Source organism: Hylobates moloch, unplaced genomic scaffold (genome assembly GCF_009828535.3).
Source record: "Hylobates moloch isolate HMO894 unplaced genomic scaffold, HMol_V3 SCAFFOLD_8, whole genome shotgun sequence".
Lineage (NCBI taxonomy): Eukaryota > Metazoa > Chordata > Mammalia > Primates > Hylobatidae > Hylobates > Hylobates moloch.
The window spans coordinates 43,974,151-43,995,216 of record NW_026652283.1 but is presented as its reverse complement, the minus strand read 5'-3'; the positions used below and the strand labels follow the sequence as shown (position 1 = coordinate 43,995,216).

Genomic DNA, 21,066 nt, shown 5'->3' with positions numbered 1-21,066 from the left:
TCATTGTCAAATGTTGCCTTAAAAAACAGCCTAGGAAGATTAACGAGATAGTAGAGGTGAAGACTAAATTTGGATATGATCACTGGGATTAATTGTAAAACTAGGATATACATTGTGTTTCTGTTTCTGAAATGCATATCTTCCTCCCTTCCCTCTTTCCCTTTCTTGAACTCCCCTCTTTCATGCTTTCCTCCCCCATGTGTGTGTGTATAGAGGTAGGATAATTGAGGGAAAAAGAGCTAAAAATCCAGACTTTGTTTCTGTTTGTCTTTGTTGCTGGTTCTCACAACTTTGAATGGGAAAGCCACTTTATCTTTCTGTGTTTTGCTCTTCTTGTTTGTATAATATTTGCAAACTTGTATTATCTATGGATCTATGCTTTTCCAAAGTTTTTTTTTTTTTTTTGGAGAGTCACAGTTTCTGAGTGCCCGGAACACAGTAGGTGCTCCATACATATTTTCAAATGAATGCTGTGATAACTTGTATCAAAAAGTAAGAGAGAATAGTTAAGTCAGGACAGAGTAAGCAGTAAAAAATTTATGCACATATCATTGCTTCTCAGGAACACTTACTATATAAAATGTGTTCAAGCAGTTTGTTTTTAAAAATGTTTCACTAACCATGTAGATTTGTGAGGTCCTGGGATATAGAAACTACAGTATCTTTATACATTAAATTCTTTTAATGTCATATAATTAACATCTGTTCAATTTAGAATTACTATGAAAAATGTGTTTTGTGGATCATTTTCTTTCTAAATTTTGGTGTGGCAGAAGTTCTTGGATTTGGATTCTTCAGTTTATGAAAGTTTTCTTTTAATAATGTAATTATAAGTGGATATATTTTCTTATATAATCTTTTTCTCAGTTCAAAACAAGTGTTTCTTATGCTATTTTTCCGTTGTATTTGCAGAATGTTTGCTTTTGATGCAAAGGATTATAAAAATCCATTTCAATATCATAGGGTTGCTGTAATATACTGTTAATATAATTTCTTTACCTCTAGGGGTCCTACTGGGCAATAGACACCAATCCGAAGGAAGATGCGCTGCCTACTCGGCCAAAGAAGAGGGCACGATCTGTAGAACGGGTAAAGGCTCTTTATCATAAATTTAGTATAATGCATTGAATATGTCTGAAATACAGATTTTGAAAGTTCTTTTCCAGTGTGGCACATGTAACTATAATGACGGTAAGATTTTATTTGTGTAGCATTTTACATTTTTCAGAACACTTTTCAGACTCATTTTATTTGATCTTAACTCTAAGGGACAGTTTAGGAATTAAGTAAAAGGTTTTGTCATAATTAGGGCGCAGGTGTTGTTTGAGACTTGAATCCAGCTCTCTTGAGTTTTAATTTGGTATTCTTTTCTCTACATCTACAACATTTAGGAATAGTTTTATGTAACACAACTATTCCCTTCTATTATAGAGGATCAGTTTGGTTGCACTGAATTTTCCCCATTGTCCTCAAAATACCTTTTCCTGGTTCTGTCCGTTTAATAGTCACTTTGTACACAACATTTCTAAGTTGTGTGTGTGTGTATTGCTTGTAAGATAATTCTTACTTGTGAATTAATGGTTAAAATTAATTTGCAAGAGTGAAAGTAAAAAGGAACTATAGTTAATATCCTAAGTTGTCTATTTTAACAGATTTTGTCAGCACTTTGACTGCCATCAGCTTTCCTTATCCTTTCTACATTTTCAGCATCTCAACTAAAACATACAAACACGTATCCATCCTGCCTGACTGTTCTTCAAGACCCATTTCAAATGTTAACTGCTTTGTGAAGCTTCCCTTACTCTCTTCCATTTGTGTTATTGTAGAATTTTTATAAAACTCTTTTATGGAATTTCTCACACTTTGTAGAAATTACTTGTTTTTTTATTTGTCTCCTCTACTGGAATATGTGCCCCTTAAGGGCAGAGAAAATACCTTACATTTGTATCTCCAGTGTTACCATTTTTCACAGCTTATAATAGATACTAGTAAATGTTTGCAGTATGAATCAGGGCAAAGAGAATAGGATAAGATGGAAGAAACGGAGTAAATGCTTGGTCAAATAAATTTGTTCTATGCCCATTCCTGGTAAAGGGTTAAAACTTTTGAGCCTCAAAGATAAAGATCTCAAACTGGGATTAGGTTGGGATCACATGAGTTCATGAGGTATAACAGCAATGAGATTTAGTAAGGAAGACTTATTGGATTCAGCAGAGGGAATTCAGTCCAGTTATCAAGATATATAAAATGAATTCTTAGGCCAGAACAACTTTTGACTTTACACAAACCAGAGTTTAAGAAGTTAAAGTTTAGTATTGGTGACATGGTCTCCTGGTAACAGAGCTAGACAATTTTTTTTTTTTTTTTTTTGAGATGGAGTCTCGCTCTGTCACCCAGGCTGGAGTGCAATGGCGTGATCTCAGCTCACTGCAACCCCCACCTCCTGTGTTCAAGCCATTCTCCTGACGCAGCCTCCCAAGTAGTTGGGATTACAGGCACCCACTGTGCCTGGCTAATTTTTATATTTTTAGTAGAGACAGGGTTTTGCCATGTTGGCCAGGCTGGTTTCGAACTCCTAACCTCAGGTGATCCACCCACCTTGGCCTCTCAAAGTGCTGGGACTACAGGTGTGACCCACTGCGTCTGGCCAGAGCTACACAATTTTACAAGAGATGCTGATAAGCTCAGTATGTTATCATTTGAGAAGGAATGAACATCAGTTTCTGCTCTCCTTTCTTTGCCTTTTTTTTTTTAAGCACTCCTCTCAGCTTATACCTAGCCTTTGCCTTTTAAAGTAGGCTTAATGCATGGGCAATTATATGAATATGTGGAGTATAAAACATTTAGCACCTGTTGCCAGAATTTGAAGGAAGGGGAGAAAAATCCACTTTTTAAAAAAGACATAGCATTGTTAAACAATTTGGAAAAGATTGAAGAGCTGAAGAATTGTGGTCTTCTCTATTTGCTTTTTTCTTCCGAAGTTCCTGGAATTTCAGTTGTTTTTGGAAGTTGGAATTGCGTTAACAACTGTGCGTGTCTTTTGGATATTAAGCTTGCCTTTTATTCTTGTTACCTTGTTTTATTAAAGCAATCCCTCCCTATTTTTGAGAGTCTTCCTTTTTTTTTCTGAGACTGTATTGGCAGTTTTATAGTGGAGGCCTAAAGAAATACAGGATTCAGGTTACAAAAGCATGTGTTATTGAATGTACATTTTGGACATATATTTTCTGTATTCATTTTCTACTGCTTTTTGATCATCACTTTAAGTTTAAAATGTAAAATATTCAGAAATTTACTTTTGTGGTATATTTTCACAAAATATTCATAACCATACCAGGGCCTTTCGATTACTAATACTGATATTCATTTTGGCCTAAGCTGGATATTGGTTGCCCCTGTAGGAGCATACAAAGAGATTAGCTATAAGCAAAGGGCATATAATTAGGGGAACGGATATTATTTAACAAATATACTAAAATATAGTGTTCTTATGAAACATAATTTCCTGCCCTGATAAACTGAATTACCTGTATTTTTCCGAGTTTTTTTTAGAGTGGAAAGTGAGAGGTTATATAATATATAGTATTTTTGTTAGGACAGAGTTTATATTTTAAGTAACTATTGGGTTTTATCTAAGAAAATGCCTAGGGAAAATAGTGATGGTCCTGAACATGACCTTCAGACATTTAAAGGATAAAAGTTAAACGTAGATGGTAAATAAATTGATATCCCTCTAAGTTCCTTATTAAATTTCTGAAATTTGTGATTCCTTTGTCCATATGTAAACATTGAAATTCTGTGTGAAAAAATAAAAATTATTTCACACATTTTTAATTTTGAAGTGATGAGCTTTTGATGGAACAGAGAAGGCTTTCTTTCCTTTTTTTTTTTTTTTTTTTTTTTTTTTTGGGAGACTGGATTTCACTCTGTCACCCAGGCTAGAGTGCAGTGGTGCTGCTGGCTCACTGCAGCCTCTACCTCCTGGGCCCAGGTTGATCCTCCTGTCTCAGCCTCCTGAGTAGCTGGGACTACCACCACGCCCACCTAATTTTAAAATTTTTGGTAGAGATGGGGTCTTGCCATGTTGCCCAGGCTGGTCTCAAACTCCTGGGCTCAAGCAGTCCACCCATTTCAGCCTCCCAAAGTGCTGGGATTATAGATGTGAGCCACTGGGCCCAGCTGAAAAAAGACTTTCTAAACTGCTAAAGAAAAGTTATTTTAAAAAATGCAAGCAAGAGCATCTTTATGTTTTAAACGGAAGATAAAGCTGACAGTTACCTCCATCCTAATATTTATTTTTCTTTCTTATTTTTATTTATTTATTTTTTCTTTTGAGACAGAGTCTCAAAAGACACCCAGGCTGGAGTGCAGTGGTGCAATCTTGGATCGCTGCAACCTCTGCCTCCTGGGTTCAAGTGATTCTCCTGCCTCAGCCCCTCCGAGTAGTTCACCACCACGCCCAACTAATTTTTGTATTTTTAGTAGAGATGGGGTTTCACCATATTGGCCAGGCTGGCTCCATCCTAATATGCTTAACCCAGTTCTCTGGAATACTCACCTGTCCCCTCCATTTACATGAGCATAAGCCTGTGTGTGCTGTCTGTTCTATTATTATTACATTTCTTCTTTTCTTAATCCATAAATTAGTATATAAATCTCCTTTTCCTTTTAAACAATTATTTCATCTTACCATTTTTTAATCATATAATGGTCCTGAAGACCTTAAACAAATTGAATAAAATTTCAGTTTATTGAAAAGATACTGAATAAAATGGACAGACTCTAGTAGGAATCTGATGTTTCTTTTCTGACTTCACAACTTACTAGTTCCTGTGACTTTTGGCAAGTTGTTAAATTTTTTGCACTTCAGTATTCTCAGCTATAAGTAAGAGGCTAAAAGTCAAAACAATAGAAGATTATGCTGAATTTATGTGTCAAATGCTTTTTAAAGGATTTTATGTGTATTAACTCATGTAATTTTTAAAATAACTCTGAAGCTGATGAACATGGATGTTAAGTGAGTTATCCAAGGTACTAAAAAATACCAATGCCAGAATTTGAACTCAGATGGTCTTGCCTTCACAGTCTGTGCTGTCTACAACTACATTATTCTTCCACTAGTATTTGTTATGCTGAAGACTACAACACTGAATCAAAATTCTTTTTACAGATGCATATTCTGTTGTGAGCTCATCATCCTTGATTTAAAGCAGAATTCCCTACATTAATTCAAACATATATAATTAAGTAACATAAATGTGATTATAAATGACAGAGCAAATATTAAGTAATGAATTTGGTAGACCAACTGAAGTGACTCAAAATACATAATGCTCTCTGGGAAGGCCTCTAAGGAAGAGGAATGAGACTTTGAGACTAATAATTTTGGTGCGAAAGTGGAGCTGTTTTTGCGTAGAAAATACTAAAGGATGTTCCACTTGGAGACACAGCATGCATGATTGACTAGTAGGTAAGAAGTACAGGTGGGCATAATTGAAGACCCTTTAAATTGTTGTGAAGAACTTAGGCTGGAGTGTGGATATTTAGATAAGGGGTAGACAGATTTGGTTAGATAACCTAAAGTTATGAGATCAGGACTTTTACTTTGATTTGACAGCCCATAGTGTTGAGAAGTGAATCAAAACAGTTAAGGTACATACTCTTCACAAAATAACCCATTGCAAGAGGAAGATGCTGAGTAGATACAGATGGTGTTGCAATAGTAATGGCCTGAGCTAGGGATATGTACATGAATGAGGTTCTTTGGAAAACTAGCGTGCTTTCTGAATGCTGTATATACCTGTAATTATATGTAGTGTCATTTTATCAGTTGGACAGATCTTTATTCTGTAGATACTGTGAGCCAGGCATTGTACTAGGGTACTGTGGTGCATACCAAGAAGAATAAGACGTAAGACACATAATTTTAGGACAAGGGTAAAGTATAGAAGGTATTTTAAGAAAGATAAACTATTGTGTGCAGAGGAAGGAGAGATTATTTCTTACTAGTACAGTCTGAGAAGGCTTCATAGGTTATGTGGCTTAGGTTTCAGGTGGAGATAGGCAGAGCAACGTAGAGAGAATACCATTCAGGGTACATCTCTATAAATGAGGGTTAAGTGTCTATCATGAAAAGGGATTGTTCTAGATCCTGAGGAAACAGCAATGAACAAAACACAAAACCTGCATCCTGTCCTCTTGAAGTTTATATTCTGATTGAGGGGAGGGAATTTAGAGAGAGTAAGGGAGGAGTAAACACAAGATAAGAGGTCTTTATTAAAGGTATTGGATAGAAAAGTATTAGGATTTGAGTGGGAACACAGTAGTTAATTTTGTCTGGATAAGATTTTCCTTTTTGAAGTTAATTTGCATTATAAAAATTCATGCTTATCAGACCACACCTTTTGTATTCTAAGCACTGAGTTAAGTGTTGAGGGAACAGTTGGTAAACAAGACAGTCATACCTTCTCCTCATGAAGCTCTTACTCAAGCTTGGAAGATAAACTGATAAGGTAGGATGAATGTACATTCCTGGTGTTGCTTATTGTCTCAGCATAACTACTAGTTCTGCATTCATTCTCCAGATAGCTTGTGGATGATAAATTATGTGGTCACAGAAAGATAAGGGTCTTTGAGAACTGTGGGGCCATGTAGGAGAGAGGCATAACAATCTAAGAATCAGGGAAGATTTTCTTGAAGAAGTGATGTTAATTGGAGGCCTGATGGATGAACTGAAATAGGGCAGATTAGTGGGATTTGGAAAGTGAAAAACTGGTCGTAAAAAGGAATGCCCTCAAATTGCAAGACAGGTCAGTATGGTTGACTGAGCATGGAATCCAAGAAAGATAGTAATTCCTTATTTTTCAACTTTTTATATCTTTTTTTTCTTCTTCTTCTTCTTTTTTTTTTTTTTTTTTTTAAATAGAGACAGGGTCTTGCTACATTTCCCAGGCTGGTCTCAAACTCCTGGGCTCAAGCAGTTCTCTTGCCTTGGCCCCCCAAAGTACTGGGATTAAGGTGTGAGCCACCTGTGCTTGGCCAGTTTCCTGACCTTTCTGCATTTTGCTTTTTAATTTGGGCTTGCAAGCAATTAAACTATTACAAGGAAACTAGTGTCAAGGAGTAGAAGAGGGAACATGTATCTTAGGTAGTTTTTTAGCAGTGGATCATGCCTGTAATCGCAGCACTTTGAGAGTCTTGGGCAGCAAGATAAGACCCACCTCTCCATCTCTACCAAAAGAAAAAAAAAAAAAAAGAAAACTGGGTGTGGTGGTACCTGCCTCTAGTCCCAGCTACTGGGGAGACTGAGGCCAGAGGATTGCATGAGCCCAGGAGTTTGAGGTTGCAGTGAGCCATGATTGTGCCACTGCACTCCAGCCTGAGCAACAGAGCAAGACCCTTTCTCAATAAAAGAAAGAAATGCCTCAAAACAGTGAGCGCTCCAAGTTATTTTTATCATGTTGATAATCAAGAAATCATATTCTTGTCTATTCATTCTTTGATCCCCCCAACCCCCTTTTTAACTTAAATCTTTTGACTATTTTCTAATGTTATTCTTTGCTTATAGAAACTTATGATGCTGTCTCAGTAGTTCTCAGTGTGTGAGGCTGTTTCAGGGAGCACATGAGGTCAGAACTATGTTCATAATAAAACTCAGATGTTCTTTGCTTTTTTCATTCATTATCGCTCACAACTTTTCTAGAGACTACATGACATGTGATTTTGCCATAGATTGAATGCTGAGGCAGATGTGTCTTCTATAATGGCAAGCATTATAGCAATTAAAAATACGTAAATTAATGCCATTCTTCTAAATATTTTTGTTTTGGAGAATGTTTATGCAAATTAATATTATGTTAACATGTATGTTTATTCTTGTTGGTTTTAAATGAATTAATGTTTATTGGCCTGAGACTAAAAATTTGAGAACTATTGCATTAAAGGAAGATTTTGTATCTATCCTAGGAGACTTTCCTTTAGAGAAAAAGAAAAGATGTCTGCCATGGTTTGGGTTTCCTCAGAAGTAGGCAAGGAATTGAGCACAGGTAGTTTGAGGATGATCCTTGCAAAGTAGGGCAAGGAGATAGGACAGGGAATGAAGCCAATAAGGGTAAATTACCCAGTCAGTTAAAACTGTTAGCACCTAGAGCTCGATCTCACTGGGGACTCTGGGAGGCAGTTTAGAGCTGCAGGCCAACGAGTGGGATATTTATCCATCAGTTCTTCCTTCTCATTAATTGAGTGATTCTTCTAGGGACTTTAGCTTTTCAGCACCTTTGGCTTGTCCTGCATGAAGCCAAAGCATGCTTCCCAATCAGAAAAAAAGCCCTGGAGGAGAAAGTTGCTGATATTTGTAGTAAGCAACCTTCAGAGTGTAGGTGGGATATGGGTGGGTTTAGGTGGTTTTTGCCGTGTCTTTACTTTTTTCCTATTGGTGGAGTGTGTTTTCAGACCCTTTGTTTTTGTTTTTTCCTTTGCAGCCTCCTGGATTTTCAATTCCTAGCCCAGGAAATCCTTTAAAAACATACTTTGTCTCTTTTCAAGTGTGTATGTGCACAGCTGTTCCTCTTAAATTAGTAGACTCACGGTGTATCTTTTTGAGTGTATTGTTTCATGTAATTGAAATAGTCTCTTCCTGGTCACTGCTTAGTGTGCCTAAGTTCCATATTCAGAGTTAAAAAATATAAGTGACGCATTCAACACTTTTACAGTAGAAGCTGGAACTCTGAATGTGACTATTGCATATGGGTAGTGATTTCAGATATTTACTGTGTTGTATGCTTAGCCCAGGTAAGGTACTTTGAAAGAGTTATAATTAGGAAATAATGCACCTGTTAGAAATGTAAACTGTCTGAACATTTAAAGCTGCTAGGAGTGAGGATAGGGGTGTTGCCAGTGGTAGAAAATGGAAATTGTAAAAAGAAAACTCCAAAACTTTATTTGTTGGAGACAAAGTCTCACTCTGTTGCCCAGGCTGGAATACAGTGTTGTGACCGTGGCTCACTGTAGTCTCGACCTCCTGGGCTCAAGCTATCCTCAACTGTTTAGCTTCCTGATTAGCTGGGACTATAGGTACATGCCACTATGCCCACCTAGTTTTTCTTATTTTTGTAGAGACCGGTCTTTCTTTGTGTCAAACACCTGGCCGAGACCTCCTGCCTTGGCCTCTCAAAGTGCTAGGATTATAGGCATAAGCCACCATGCTGGGCATCCAAAACTTTAGATTGCTTTGTGTTTTAACATCATTTAAAGACCTAAAGTTTCTGTTTAGGTTACTATTTTACCATGTTTTTGCATAGTAAGCGCAAAGCCAAGTTACGTTATAAAGTCATGAGGGTATCATTTTTATTTGGTACAAGATTTATGGGAAATGGTACAGTAGACCTCCCTGAGGGGGATACATTCCAAGACCCCCAGTGGCTGCCTGAAACCAGACAGTGCTGAACCCTATATATACCATGTTTTTTTCCTAAACAGGCATACCTATGATAAAGTTTAATTTATAAATTAGGCACAGTAAGAGGTTAACAACAATAATAATAAAGCGATACCACGACAGTCAATCTGATAACCAAGAGGGCTGCTGGTAGTGTATACAAAGTGGATGATATGATGGACAAGGGATGATTCATGTCCCAGGTGGGACAGAGTGGGGTGACACAAGATTTTATCACCCTGCTCCGAATAACATGCAATTTAAAACTTATGAATTTGTTATTTCGGGAATTTTTTTATTTAATATTTTTAGACCATGGTTGATCACAGGAAACTGAAACCGCAGAAAGTGAAACTGGAAAAGAGAGGACTCCTGAACTAACCTGGAAGTTTGGAGACCTAGTTTTAAAGGTGTATGTTATAACTTAGAATAAGTATTTAATTTTTCTGGCTGTAGTTTCTTTATATAAATGTAAGTGGATTGTCAGCTGTACAGGCCTGGGAATCTGCTGTCCTACAAGTGCAAAGGCTCTGAGGTAGAGATGTACTAGGCATGGTGAGAAACAACAAGGAGGCTACTGTGGCTGGACAGTGTTTGTGGAGGGAGGAGTAGTGATAGGACTTCTCATTAGAGAAGTAAGGGGTGGGAGCAGGAGGCAAATTGTGCAGGGCTTTCTAAGCCATTGTAAAGACAATCTTTATTCTGAAGGAGGTGGAAAGCCATTGGAGGGATATGAATAGAGTAGTGATATGATGTGACTTAAATTTTAACACGGTCACTCTAGCTGTTGTGTAGAATATAAGTGGTAAGGGAACAAGGGCAAAAGATCAGTTAGCAGGAAATTGCCGTGGATAGTTTTGCCTAAAATCTTATAATGCATTGTTATAAAAGTTATATGGGGGAGAAGAGGCCAGATCTGTCAACTCACTATCCTAAACATATTGGTCCTTGCGGAAAAATCAACACATTGTCTGCAATTATCCAGCTTTTTTTGGAACAAAGATGGAAGAAATACACATTACTTTTTCCTGAAGGTGTTTACAATCACCTGAAGGTGATTACAAGTATAATCAGTAAAAGAACTGGAGGATAGATGGATAAATAGAAAAGAGAACATTTTTCTAGGTGGGATACTCTCCATCTGGACATGTATCTGCTGTTACTTGTAATTCAGTTTCTCAATTATAATACCAGAGTGGTTTTGTTGATTAAGTGATTCCCGCACTGTGTGCCTTCCCTCTCTGAGGTGGAGTCTGAGAAAGAGTGAGGATTTAGTTAAAGGAAAGGGTGTAAGTGAGCACAGGAAGAATTGCAATCTACATGCTTACTCTTAGCTGTAGAACTGAATAAATGTTTATTTCAATTGGGAAAACTACTGAGTATACATTATGTGGGAGCACTGCATGTTGTCTCTAATATATATGCCTAAGTAGAATTTCCTGGGGGTTAAAAATGGTGGAAATCCTGTCTGGTTAGAGATGGAGATCATGAAAAGTTTCATAAGAGATCATTGTGATGAATGGGTAGGATTTTGTTTTTTTACAACACTATTGAGGGATAGTTGTACAGTTAACTGCATATTTAAAGTTTATAAGTTGAGGAGTTTTGGGATCTGTACAACTGTGAAATTATCAACAGTGGCACATTAACATTTTCATCATCCCCAGAAGTTCACTCCACTCTTGTCCCCAGGTAAGCAGTGATCTGGAGAAAATTGACATCCTAGCAATATTGAATATTCTAATCCATAAAAATGTTATATTTCTCCATTCATTAGGTCTAATTTAATTTCTCTGAGGAGTGTTTTTTGGTTTTCAGCATAGAGACATGGATGCTTCCAGTTAGATTTAATCCTGAGTATTTTGTTTTTCAATGATATTGTAAGGATTTTTTTTTTTTTTTTGAGGTGGAGTCTTGCTGTGTCACCAGGCTGGAATGCAGTGGCACAATCTCGGCTCACTGCAACCTCTGCCTCCCGGGTGCAGGCCATTCTCCTGCCTCAGCCTCCCGAGTAGCTGGGACTACAGGTGCATGCCACCACACCCAGCTAAGTTTTGTGTTTTTAGTAGAGATGGGGTTTCGCCATGTTGGCCAGGATGGTCTTGATCTCTTGACCTTGTGATCCGCCACCCTCGGCCTCCCGAAGTGCTGGGATTACAGGAGTGAGCCACTGTGCCTAGCCTATTGCAAAGTATTTTTAAATCCATTTTCCAATTGCTTGTAGCTAGTATATAAAAATATAATTAATTTTTATATATTAACTTTGTATTTTATTATCTTGTTAGTTCTAATAGTTATTTGAAGATGCCTCTTGAGATTTGTCATAAGTAATTGTGTCATCTGCAAATAGAGACAGTTTTCCTGTTCCTCTCCTCCTCTCCACCCCAGATCAGCAGACAGCATTTATCAGTCTTGCTTTTTTAGCCTCTCTGAAAGTCTTTGCCTTTTCATTGAGCATTTACATTAACATTTAATGAAATCATTAATATGACTGATTTAGGTTTATGTTTTGTTTTCTGTTTGACCTCTGTTTTTAGTTTCATCTCTTTTCCCTTTTCCTGCTTTCTTTTAGATTATTTTGGATATATTTTAGTATCTCATTTTAATTTATCTGTTGGCTTTTTAGCTGTTCCTATTTATTTATTTATATCTAGGAATTTCAGTGTACATCCTTAACCTTTTGCAGTCTACTCAGTTATTGGTGTATCACTCCATATAAATGTAAAAATCTTCCAACCATATAGATCCTCTTTGTTCTTTCCCTCTCTATACCCCATAGTTGTAATATGTGTTACATCTGTAGATGTTCATAAGACAGTGTTACAACTTTTGCCTTAAATAATTTATGTGATTTTTAAAACTTAAGAGGAAAACAGTAGTCTTTTATATTTACCCAGTGTCTACCATTTCTGGTGCTTTCATTTGTTTCAGAAGGTCCAGGTTTTTTCTTTGCTATAATTTTCCCCTGCCTAAAGAACTTTCTTATAGTACAGGTCTCCTAGCAACAAATTCACTTAGTTTTTCTTTCCCTGAAAATGTATTTATTTTGCCTTCATTTTTTAAAATTGTCTGTTTCACATATATATGTATATGATATGATATATAATTTTTTTTCCCCCTTAGAGATGGGTGTCTCACTATGTTGACCAGGCTGGTCTCAAACTCTTGGCCTCAAGTGATCCTCCCATCTCAACCTCCCAAAGTGCTAGGTGTGTGAGCCGCCACGCCCAGCCTGCCTTCATTTTTGAAGAGTGTTTTTTATTAGATATACAGTCTGGATTGATAATTCTGTTTTATTTTAGCACTTTAAAGATGTTCACTGTCTTATGACCTCCATCATTTCTGATGAGAAATCCACAGTCATTTCCCAGTCGATGTTTACCTGCATGTGATATGTAGTTTTTCTCTAGCTTTTTTCTATCTTTATTTTCAAGAATTTGATTATGATGTATCTAAGTGTGGTTTTTCCTTCCATTTATTTTTATGGGGTTTACTGAGCTTCTTGAATTTGTTAAATTTGTCTTTTACTAAAGTTTCAAAGATTTTAGTCATTTTTTCTTCTATTTTTTTCTGCCCTTTTCTCTCTTTGTTCTTCCATAAATCACAGATATACATTAGACCTTTTGAGATTGTCCCACAGCCTTCTGAGGCTCTGTTCTTTTTTTCATAAGCTTTTGGTTCTTCAGATTGGTTACTGATCCACCTTTAAGTTTACTGATTCTTTACTTACTCATTTCCATTTCAATATTAAGGCCATCCATTGATATATTTTTCTTTTGGATATTTTTCCATTCTAAAATTTTGATTTTTTAAATTTTTCTCTTGAGATTTCCTTTATTATATTTCCATTCAAGTATTTTTTTAACTTTGTTTCATTGAGCATAAATGATTATAATAGCTGTTTTAAACTCCTTATCTCATAATTCCAACAACTGAGTCTTTTTTGGAGTGGGCATCTGTAGATTTCCCCTTCTGCCAAGAATGGGCTATATTTTCAGTTACTTGTGTGTCAGGTAATTTTGGACTGTGTCCTAGACATTGTGAATATTATGTTTTTATAGACTCTGGGTTCTAGAATAATCTATAGAATATTGATATCTGTACTTCAGCTGTCTTATCTGTGTTATATTGTAAGCTTTCTCTTTCACCTTCTGTGAGCAGTGGTTCCAATTTCAATTTGATCCTTAAGCCTCTGCTTTGATGCAAATCTGTATATGCATGGTTCAGGCCTCAGCCTGGCACATTTGTGCTGTGTCATACACAGGATTATGGGATCTCTTTCAACTTTCTCTCTTATGGGATTCCCTTTTCTCTCTGGTGGCTGGCTGTGTTTACCTGGGGTCTTTTCCCTAGTTCCTCCTGACAGAAGAACAGCTTTAGCTGTCTGCACTCCACATCTATTGCCTAATCTTGGGGCAAAGCTGCAACAAACAGGAAACTCACCCACATTCTTCCCAAGTTTTGACTTACCTCCCCAACCTGCCTATTTTATTTACCCTTTGGAATGCTCAGGAAGCTATTTTTTCTCACCATAATACTTTATAGTTATCAGCAGAAGGTTGGTCTATAGGGGTATCACACTGCCAAACAGGAAGTAGAACTCAAATAGGTATAATTAGGGAACTCCAGAAAGGACCTTTCTTGAGTTAACTGGTGCCACCAGATTAGATTCATTGGTACTTTCTTTGTCCAGAATTTCGGTTGATGGCTGCTGTAATAAATTATCCAAATACATTTTGGGATGCCTAGATCTATTGGCTTTACTGATCAGACTACTTTTCGCCTATTAAGAACATAAAATCAGTGCACCTATAAATAAAAATATGTACCATACTATTGAGTATATCAGAGTATGTGAAGAGAGTGCCTTTACTCTCTCTATCGAAACTGAAGTATTCATGAACAAATAATTAAAAGCTTGTTTGTTTAATTTACTGTTTTGTAATAGTTGAAGCTATGTGGAAGTACAGTGCCTCATACCGAAGCTGTCACCTTTCTTATTAGTCACCATTGAGTATTCCTTTGTTTTTACTTTGTTTTATTTTTAATTGACAATAATTGTATATATTTATGGGGTACAATGTGATGTTTCAGCACATGTATACATTGTAGAATGATCAAATTAGGCTAATTAGTTTATCACCTCAGATATCATTTGTGGTGAGAACATTTAAAATCCTCTCAGCTATTTTGAAATATACAATATATTATTAACTGTAGTCATTGGGATGTGCAGTAGAACACCAGAACTTTGTACCCATTGACCAGTGTCTCCTCTTTGCCTGTTCCCACTTCTGGTAATCACCATTCTATTCTCTGGTTTTATGAGTTTGGGGTTTTTTTAGATTCCACATATAGGTGAAATTATACAGCATTTTCTATCTGTGGCTGGCTTATTTCACTTAGCATAATGCCCCCTAGACAGAATTTCCTGTTCTTTAAAGACTGAATAATATTCCATTGTGTATGTGTACCATGTCTCTTGGCTCTAGTACTAGTGATTTTATGAATCTGGGAGCATTGGAGTTAGGCGCATGTGTATTTAGGTTTGTTATATCTTCTTGTTGAATTGATCCTTTTATCATTATATAATCGTGTCTTTTTTTTTTTTTTAACTATTGTTGTTTTAAAGTCTTTTTTACATGATACATGAGTAGCTACTCCTGCTTGGTTTTGGCTTCCATTTGCCGGAAATATCTTTTTTCACTCCTTTATCTTCAGTCTTTAAGAATCCTTACATGTTAGGTGTGTCTTCTGAAGACAGCAGATACTTGGTTTGTGATTTTTTTAAATCCATTCAGCTAGTGTATATCTTTCAAGTGGAACATTTAGACCATTACATTCAACATTAATATTGAGATGTGAGATACTGTTCCAGTCATGCTGTTGATTGTTATTGTTATGTAGTGACTTTCTTTTCTTCCTTGTGTTATTGTTTCACAAGCCCTGTGAAGTTTATACTTTCAGGAGTTTCTCTTCTTTTGCACATCAGCCTTTTGTTTCAAGAACTCCTTTTAGCATTTCTTGTAGGCAGGCCTATTATTGACAAGTTTCCTTAGCATTTCCTTTTCTGAGAGACTTTATTTCTCCTTCACTTATGAAACTTAGTTTTTTTTTTTGGTTTTGTTTTTTTTTTGCTAGATACAAAATTCTTGGCTGACAGTTATTCTGTTAAGGAGTAAAGACAGGACCCCAAGCCCTTCTGGCTTGTAAGGTTTCTGCTGAGAAGTCTGCTGTTAGTCTGATAGGTTTTCTTCTATAGATTACCTGATGCTTTTGTCTAACTGCTCTTAGACTTTTTCTTTCACTTTGACTTTACATAATCTGATGACTCTATTCCTTTGGTGATGTCCTTTTTGCAGTGAATCTCCCAGAAGTTCTTTGAGTTTCTTGTATCTCTAGCAAGACCAGGGAAATTTTCCTCCATTATTCCCTGAAATAGGTTTTCCAAATTTTAACTTTTTCTTCTCCCTCAGGAACACCTATGATTGTTAGGTTTGGCTCTTTTACATAATCCCATATATTTTGGAGACTGTTCATTTCTTTTCATTTTTTTTTTCTTTATTTTTATCTGATGAGGTTAACCTGAAAGCCTTGTCTTCGACCTCTGAAATTATTTTTTTCTACCTGGTCTAGTCTGTTGTTAAAACTTTCTACCACATTTTGTAGTTCTCTAAATAGGTCTTTTATTTCCAAAGTTCTGATTGGTTTTGCTTTAAAATACTTGTCTCTTTGGAAAATTTTTCCCTCATATCCTGAATTGTTTTTTTAAATTTTTTCTGTTGCATTTTCACCTTGTATTTCTTTGAGTAAATTCACAATTAACTTTTTGAATTATGTTGTTGTTGAGACGGAGTCTTGCTATGTCGCCCAGGCTGGAGTGCAGTGGCACCATCTTGGCTCAACCTCTGCCTTTTGGGTTCAAGCCATTCTCCTGGCTCAGCCTCCCGAGTAGCTGGGACTACAGGCACGTGCCACCATGCCCAGCCAAATTTTGTATTTTTAGTAGATATGGGGTTTCACCATGTTGGCCAGGCTGGTCTCGAACTCCTGACCTCAAATGATCCACCCACCTTCGCCTCCCAAAGTGCTGGGATTACAGGCATGAGCCACTGTGCCCAGCCACTTCTAATTATTTTTGAATTTATTTTTGATTCAACTGTGTCTTTTCATTTCTTACCTTCCCCGGCCCCCCTCACCGCCACTACTCCAGGATGTAACTTTAATGTTTATAGTTTATTGTCACCCAGCTTTGGCTCTGGGTGCTTTCCGTGGTGAACACTCTGTATGAGTTTCTTGGTTACAGAGAATCTTTGTGTAGTGGCTTTCTCAAATGCTGGTTGTAGTAGCATTGTGCTGGATGTGTGAGCAGGCTCACTATCTCCAGTGGAGCTGGAATGGCAGAGGTCTCTTGAAGCTTATCTTGTTCCCCAGTGGTGTGCATTTAAAAATTTTCTCCTCCAGTACTTTATTTACTGAGTTGAATAGTTTAGGCTTCAGGCTGATAGGAGGTATCCACAGGTATGGCCAAAGGAGGTAGTAAAGGCAATACCCCAGTGGTGGGCAAAGTTTCCAGCCTTGGCAGAGGCTGCTAGGGAAGCTCTCAGTGAAATGCACTGAGGTCTTTTCAAGGGGAAGGAAGGAAACCACCAAAGCTGTCTTTCAGGCCAGCAGGAAAACAGTCACCTCCCAGTCACACTCCTGACCAGATGTTCCAGCTATTCAGATCAGACAGGCATCTCTTTTCATCTGCAGGAATGTGATGTTCCATGTAAAGAGGGATTTTGACTCTACCTCTCATGGAAGCCTGAATCTGGAGGGCACACCTCCTGTAAGGATGCAATTACCCCAAGTGTTCCAGGAAGAGTATCTACAGATGCACCCATGCCAAGCTCTCATGGGGGACGCCCCAGCTGTGTCTGCAATGATGGGCGAGAGGAGAAGAAATCCCCTTCTTCAAGACCCTTCACGAGCACCAGGGCTGCCTGACTTTGGGGTAGGCCAAACAAACTTCCCCCACTGAGCTTAGCACTGCACGTTTCTCTGATAAAAGAAACTCCCCCACAAGTGGAAAGTTAAAGGACTTGAGGCCTGCAGTCTTGTTTCTTTTGTCTCATGAGGTGCTCCCTTAATGTAGTGCACTCCCTGCCCCGCCCCTTCCCTTCGGAGTAGCAGTCCCTGAGGGCCAGACTATTGTGGAGCTTGCTGCTCTTCTGGGTGTAGCTGCTCAGTGGGGTTGCCCCACTCCAGGCTGGTGCTGGGGAATGTATGCAAGGGATTCAGTGATGTGACCTGTCCTCTAGTCTCCCAGCAGCGGGTACCAGCACCAGCTCTGATGGGGGTGGGAAGGGAGTTATGTAGACTATGAGATTTCCTTGGTTATCTCCAGGAAATCTCCTTGAGATTTGTGTTGGCTTTCTCAAATGCCAGCTTGTGTTGGCTTTCTCAAATGACAACTGTAGTAGTAATGTACTGGGCACGTGGACAGACTCAAGACCTTCTGGTTAGCCAAGGTGATACAGGCAATGACGATAGCTGAGGTCATGCAAAAAATTTATCCTTCCTCAGGGTGGTGTTATTGTCCCTGCAGATGTTGTAATGGGCTGTGCTGGTTGGCCTCAAGAGGTGATGCTTGCAAAAGAACACCAACTATGGTGGTAGTGGTGGGATTTGTGCTTGCCTTATGTTACCCAAGGTACTCTGGTGTCTCAGGCCATAGGTGGGGCCATGGAGCTTCCCAAAGTCCCAGTCTGTTGTGTTATGCTACCAGGACGAGTGAAGGGACAAAGCCAGATGGGGGCCGGGTCAAGCAAGTCTGCATTCTGGCTTTTCACATGTGGGTGCAAGCAGTGGCCCCAGTGGGGGTCAGAGGGCAGTTCCGTGGCTGTCGAGATAGTGTTACAGGGTGAAGCACAGCTGCCTCTGATGCATGAAATAATCTGCATGGGGCATTGGGTGTAGCAAATGGCATTAAGCCCCACTCAGCTCCCACGGACTTGGCAACACAGATCTCACACCCAGTGTTCTGCTAGCGGCAGCTAGTTGGGTTGTAGGCAGCCTGCACTTAGAACTCAAAACTGCCCCAGGCTATAAGCCTTCCCAGCCAAGACAGAAACCACAGTTTTCAGGCCATATCCCTCCAGGTCTGCCTGCAAAGCAGGGACACCCAGCTCCTGCACCTGTGGCTATAGCACACTTCTCACTTGCCCCTCGGTTCTGGCCAAGGGGTTCCATCTGCACTCAAGATTATATCACAAGTCTCAGTTGGGAGCGTCTCTCAACCTGTGACCTCTGCCTGAATTAGCTGGCAGTCTTCCCTGAGATAGGATCAGGAATGGCTTCCCTCAGGGCCTGTTGGAGTCTGGGAATGGATGTAAAAGCATGTCGTGATGCCGCTTCTCCTCATATTCTCCCCACTGCTCATTAAGTCAGCTCCAGCACTGGGTAGCATTAAGGCATTCCCCTGTGGCCTGGATCGGGTTAAGGAATTTTATACCTGGGTAGGGTTAAGGCATTTCCCACTGGCCTGACTCCCTAGTGGGAGTATGTGTCATGGAGGAAGTCTCTCTCCCACTCAAGCTCTAGAGACAACAGTTTTCTACCTGCTTCATGGTGTAGGCTGCTGCCTGCCACTTATTTCAAAAGGTCTGCATTTTCTTTCAGTTTTTCTGTTAAGTTCCTGTGTTACTTCTAGGAAAAAAGTTCACAGCATGAATCTCTACACATGATTTTATTTTTCCAAGTGGGAGGGGCATGTTAATCCCTTTAATCTACCATCTTGGAGAAAGAAAAAAAAAGAATCGTTTTCTTAATAGCTTTTTTAGGTAGTTTGTTGTTAGTGTATAGAAATGCTACTGATTTTTATAGGTTAACCTTGTATCCTGCAACGTTACTGAATTTGTTTACAACTTTACTGAATACTGTTCTGTTTTTGTTGAAGTCTTTAGGATTTGATCTATATAAGAGCATGTCAGCAGAGCCAATTTCACTTCATTGTTTCCTATTTGGACACCTTTTGTAGATAGTACCTGACTTAGAGAGTGTTTTAGCTTAACATTTTTTGACTTTATGATGGTGCAAAAGCAGCACATATTCAGTAGCAACAGTACTTCAAGTACCTATACAACCATTCTGTTTTTCACCTTCAATATAGTATTCAATAAATTACATGAGATATTTAACACTTTATTATAAAATAGATGCTTTTGCTCATGTGTGGCTTAATGTAAGTGTTCTGAACATGTTTAAGGTAGGTTAGGCTGAGCTGTGATGTTCAGTAGGTTAAGTACATTAAGTACATTTTTGACTTACGGTAGTTTCAGTATATGATGGGTTTATTGGGACGTAACCCCATCATAAGTCGATGAGCATCTCTAGTTCCTTCTCTTGCCTAATTGCTTTGGCTAGGCCATCCAGTACTATGTTGAATAGAAATGGTGACAGTGGGCATCCTTGTCTTGTTCCTGGTCTTAAGAGGAAAAGCCTTTAACTTTTCACCATTGAGTATGGTGTTAGCTATGGACTTATTATATATGACCTTTATTGTGTTGAGGAATGTTCCTTCTGTACCTTATTTGTTGAGTGTTTTTGTCATGAAAGGATATTGAATTTTGTCAAATGCTTTTTAAAATATCTTTGGGATGATCCTTCATTCTTTTTGTCTTTGATTCTCTTAATATGGTGAATCACATTTATTAGTGCATGTATATTGAATCAGCCTTACATCCCAGGGATAAATCCCACTTGATCATGGTGAATGATCCTTTTACTGAACTGTTGAATATGATTTACTAGTATTTTGTTGAGGGATGAGTATTTATATCAGCAGATCCTTGGCATCAGTAGCAGATATATTCTAGTGGTCATCATAGTGGCCAGCACTTACTGTGTTTCAGTTACCATGCTAAGTGCTTTACATGAAATACTGTGTTGATGTTCTTAACAGACCTCTAAAGGAAGTAGCATAATCTTCTTTTTATAGATGAGAAAACAAGTATAAAGTTCGAGTAATTTACATGAAATCAGAATACAAAAATTTCCCTTTTCCTACCAGAAGGGAAGAATGAGAATTAGTGAACCAATAGTTCAGACTGAGATGACTGAGTTGAGTTAAGGGAATATGAGATTTGTACCTTTCTAAAGTAATCTTCTGTGTTAACTTAATTATAGCTTGGTTGGCTGGCACTAAAACTGAGGCGTAAATAGAGATGTTTTTATAGCTCTTCTATTTCACCTTGCTCTCAATGTGTACCTGGGACCTAAGTACTGGATTCTAGCTTGTAGGGGTAGCTCTGGTCTTTTTCAATCAAGATCCCTATTCTCTGCCTGAAGGTTGATTAGATTATCTGGAATGAGAAAAATGCTGAGGGATTAAAGGATAGATTAATTTCAGAAATGTGTCTTGGTGAAATTGCTCTCTCGCTCATCTGGTATGATCTTTTAGAAATGCATATACAATTAGGATCATGTGTGGGACAAATAGTTTTTGCCAGAGAGGGAATATATATGCAGCTAGCATCATAATCATAAATTACTTCTGTTTGCCCCTCTTTAACATTTACCCTTGAAGTTGAAATTTTGAGGGCTCAATGAAGCAATAAAAACCATTTTTTAGGAGAGAGAGAGGAGTT

At 38.1% G+C, this 21,066-nt stretch overlaps 1 protein-coding gene across 6 annotated transcripts in view; it reads left to right on the top strand.

Moving 5' to 3' along the window:
- The window catches only part of FOXJ3 (forkhead box J3), a 146,164-nt gene that overhangs the window by 90,270 nt on the left and 34,828 nt on the right, over positions 1–21,066 (top strand). For all 6 annotated transcript variants that reach the window (XM_032160474.2, XM_032160472.2, XM_032160470.2 and 3 more), the window contains one exon: positions 1,006–1,089. In XM_032160474.2, the coding sequence (XP_032016365.1) occupies positions 1,006–1,089 (84 nt within the window). The remainder of the gene's footprint in view (positions 1–1,005; positions 1,090–21,066) is intronic.